Genomic DNA, 4,260 nt, shown 5'->3' with positions numbered 1-4,260 from the left:
GAGGGCGGAGCCAGAGAGCAGGGAGCGTGGAGCCCAGGCTAGGATGTTGCAATCAGAGGCACCTGGGCTCACCCTAGCACCACGCCGAATAATGCTGTGACCTTGGACAGGTTATTTATCTTCTCTGGGCCTCAGTCTGCCCACCTCTGAGATGAGCATGGTACGAGAGCTCTCAGGGTGGCTAGGAGGTTAAATAATGACAGGTAAGGCACTCAGCGTGGTACCCCGAACATAGCGCTCAATACATGGCAGCTGTCATCATTTGTGGGTCTAGAACAGGAGGGCACTTGGGATTCAGCCATCAAACACACAGATGGGGGACAGTGTCAGGGTGTGCCCTTGCAGCCCCGCTGGCAACTCCAGGCTTCGCAGGGCTTCGGGGAAGACCCTTACAGCTAGATTTTTCAAGACAAGCCTCCCAGTTGCCAACATTTTAAAGACCCCATTTCTGATCACGTGGCCCAGAGACAGTTTAGACAACAGAGACCCAGACCCCAGTCTCTCCACCCAGTGGGCCTCCAAGTGCCCTGAAGTGACTGCCCGATCCTGCCCTCGATGCCCTCCCTGCCCAGTCCCAGGACTCGGGTCACATAATCAGGAGAAGAGGCCCTGCCCCGGAGCCCTCAATGCCTGGGCCTTTGTTGGGCCTAACAGAGTCAGCAGGACTGCTAGCAGCCCGGGCGTGCGGGCCTGGGAGGACCCCCTCCACCCTGTACCTCTCCCGGCCCAGAGGCCCCTCCCAGGCCCTCTGTGGGCGTGCCAGAGAAGACGGGGCCCCATCAGCTGAAATCAAAGCCGAGGTCCCCTCCCCAGCGCGCAGCGCCGCACCCCTGCCTGGCTCGCACACCTCCTCCTTTGTCACAATGTTTTTCAATCCAGTGAAGCAAACTGTCCAATTAGAGCCAGGGCCTCCAGCTTCCATCTTTGCCGATGTTTAATTAACATGCTCCTCTTGGCAGCTGCTGACAAGTTCCAGAAACAGGTTGTAAAGGGTTTTTGTCTTTACCCAGCATGGAAAATGAGGGGTGTTACATCGCGGGAACATGAATAGGTTGCATTTCAGCTCCCTCCTCCCGGCCTCCTCCATGCCCCCCACCCCCCTCCGCCGCGAGGGGAATGAAGGCCTGAGTGTGTGTGTATGTGGGAACGGCGAGGGGGGCGGGGAGGGCAGACCGAAGGCAGGAGAAGCCCGCTCTCCTCCCTTTCCCCTCACCCCTTCTTCTCTGGAGTCTTTGCTCCACAAAGGATCTGGATTCTGCCGCTGCTTCTCTTTTAGCCAGACCCAACCTCGCCATGTCGATTCCCATCCCTAGGTCTCTGCCCATGGTGCCGCTTTGCCATCTTTCTGGTAAACTCCTATTCAGCCTCCAAAGCCCTGTTCAGGTGACCCACTCTGAGAAGCCACCTGGGCACTGAGGGCCTGTCAGAGTTCAGGGTGGATAGTTGGTGTCAGGTCGGTTCCCCAGCTAGACCGAGTCCCCTGAGGGCAGGAATTGTGTTTTTCAGCCCAGGGTGGTGGCAGGCCTCATTGAATCATGGGAGATCCAAACTGATGCAACCTTCCTTGCTTGGCAGGGAGGAAGGAAGGAAGGATCTGGGGAAGGGGATTGGCCCAAAGAGCCTTCCTTCCCTCCCCGCTCCCCTCCTCTAGTGCTCTTGAAGCTCAGCTGGGTCACATGGGGGGCACAGAAGGAATGGCAGTTTTACAATGGGCAAACATCTGGGATGGTTGATATGAGGTAACATGGACTCTGGGGAAAGACCCCAGTCCAAAAGCTGAGCCCTGCCAGGGGCCCCATGTGGGGTCAGGCTCCAGTACCCCAAATTCTTCCTCTGTACCTGGGGTGATTTCCCTGGCGCTGTGGGTGTCAGCTTGGGGAGGAGGGAGCGGTTTTGACTGTGGCAGGAGGCCAGGTCACGTCTCCTGGGCCCTTTTCTCCCTCAGACTGGTCCTGTTGGAGCATTCGCACCCATGCTACAAAGAACAACGGGAACGTTTATTCACGAAGGCTGCCATCTGCATATGGCACAGAGAGGTCTGGGGGCCCAGGGAGCATGGGATGTGCAGGCTGAGGAAGGGCCCAGCAGTCGGCTGGCAGCCAAGTTGTCACCTAGGAGGGCTCGGGTCCACCCCCAGGCTCCAGCCCCCCTCCTGTCTGCTTTTCTCAGGATGTGGCCCCCAAGACCCCTGGTGGCAGGCCTCCTGCCTCCTTCGGTCTACAGGTCCTTCTCCATTCTCGGGCAAGCCCCACCAGGGCAAAGGCGATGGGAGGGGCGGAGGCGCCCTGGGCCAGGCCAGCGGGCCAGGTGCTGCTCCCCTTGCTCTCGTGCGCCCAGCTTGGTCTGCACTGGCTCCTTTTGGAGCACCGGAACAGGACGTGGAGCCTGCAGGGAGAGAGCCAAGAGGAGGGGCCACCGTCAGGTCCTGCTGTAGCCCCTTGGGCACCTTTTCCTTTTCTGAATGGGGTGAGCCTTAGGTCACAGTCTCACTTTTCTTTCCTTAAACTCCAACGTCCCCTCCTGCCACATCACTCAGCCTTTTGCCCCAGACACGGCTCCGTTCCAAACTCGGGCCTCCAAGAGGTCAAATAATGACAATAAGGGCAATGATAACGACCTGGAAAGACCCCAGTTCCTCCACTTGCCAGCTGCGTGACCTCTCTGAGCCTTAATTCCCTCTTCCGTTAAGGAGATGAAAGTAACCGCATATGTCTTGTAGGGATCTCTGGAGGGTTAGACGCAAAAGGCATGAGAAAGGGCCTTTTTCGGTGCATTCCTCAGAGGGTCTAGGAAATGTTAGTTGATAGAAAGAAGGAAGGGGAGAGAAAAGGAAGGAACAAAGGGTCTTGCCTGAGTTGATCAACTGAATAGAGCCGGTCCTATCATCTTCGGTTTTATAAATGAGACTCAGGCTCAGGGGAGAGAGCTTCTCAAAGTCACTCAGCCAGTAAGCAGCAAAGCCAGGTCACCTTCCATCTATTCCTTCCAGTCCCAAGCACCTTCCACATGTGCCTGTGTCTGTCCAGTACACACGTCATCCGACTCCGAGTGCCTTTCTCACTAAGCCCAGCGTCCCACTTCACTCCGGGCGGGAGGGGTGGAAGCTCACCTCCTCATTTCTTGCTGTTTTCTTTTGGCCCCTTTGCTGGTGCTATCGGATTCCCCACTGGGAGAACTGGTCATCCCCCACTGACAAGCCACACCCATGCTCCCCTGCTTCTCACCTGCCCTGGGAGCTTAAGGTTCTGATGGCTTGAGGTTAGGGTCCTCAGGATGGGAGACATAGATCGTGTGGTCCTTGGGCACCTGCAGTGAGAGGAGGCAGCTCTGAGGGCCCTGCCCCAGGCTGGGGTACCTGGTGGAACTAGAACAGCCTGGGCAAGTCAGGAGCAGCCAATGGCGTGTAGCGGGCGCCACCTTGTGATCACCTTGCAGATTGCATGCCGAGAAGCAGGGCGGTCCTTCATAGTGGACCGTGCCCCTGTTAGCCACTGTCCAGGGTGCTGGGGCGCTGCAAGGACCTTGCCCCACTAGGGCAACGGGAAGGCATTCAACTGAAAGGCGCCATGACAATAAGCGTTGTAAATTCACACAGAGGCTGATAACCCAGCCCGGGGAAATTACAGTTGTGCCGAACCCACTTTTGAAAGACGAGTAGTAAATCGTGCGCCAGGTGAGAGGCAGCATGGCAAGCTCGAAGTCACATATTTCAGGTAAACCATTCAGCGACCAGGAAGGGGGCAGTGGATCGGGACAGGGGATGGATAGGGGATGGACAAGGGATGGCCCAATGGTGGCTTATTTCCTCTGGCACAGAATTATATTACTCAAAACAGATAGCTGCTGAAGGGTATACAGCAGAGAGAACGTGTGAACTTAGAATAAATTATAAAGATCAAAACAGAACCAAGAGTGAACTTCTACATAGGGGAATTGACATTTTTTTTTTTAGTTTATTTTATTAGCATTAAATCCATGTGGTTTCTAATTGTACCTAAAATAGTTTAAGTTCTGACTTTAAATATAAAATGAAAATAATTATGCTGCTAAAAAGAAAGTTTATTAAGAATATAATAACACAGAATACTTCTTATGATAGATAAAGAGAAGAAGCAGGATACTAAATTAGGTGTATAATAACATCTCAGCTGTGTAAGAAAAATCTATGCAGATTAAAAAAAAAAAAAGACTGGAAGAAAATAAGAAAATATACCAAAGATATTAACAGTGCTTGAATTAGGATGATGGGATTTTTTTTTT

The 4,260-nt window shown here is 54.1% G+C and overlaps 1 protein-coding gene across 1 annotated transcript in view; it reads right to left on the bottom strand.

Annotated features, from left to right (window-relative positions):
• Nucleotides 1-3,237: 3,237 nt before the first annotated feature.
• RHCG (Rh family C glycoprotein) overlaps nt 3,238-4,260 on the bottom strand; it is a 16,932-nt gene continuing 15,909 nt past the window's right edge. Inside the window, exon 9 of the mRNA XM_011379688.1 lies at nt 3,238-3,306. Within this exon, the coding sequence (XP_011377990.1) occupies nt 3,238-3,306 (69 nt within the window). The remainder of the gene's footprint in view (nt 3,307-4,260) is intronic.

This window comes from Pteropus vampyrus, unplaced genomic scaffold (assembly GCF_000151845.1).
Source record: "Pteropus vampyrus isolate Shadow unplaced genomic scaffold, Pvam_2.0 Scaffold368, whole genome shotgun sequence".
Taxonomy (NCBI): domain Eukaryota; kingdom Metazoa; phylum Chordata; class Mammalia; order Chiroptera; family Pteropodidae; genus Pteropus; species Pteropus vampyrus.
This window is presented reverse-complemented; position numbering and strand designations above follow the sequence as displayed.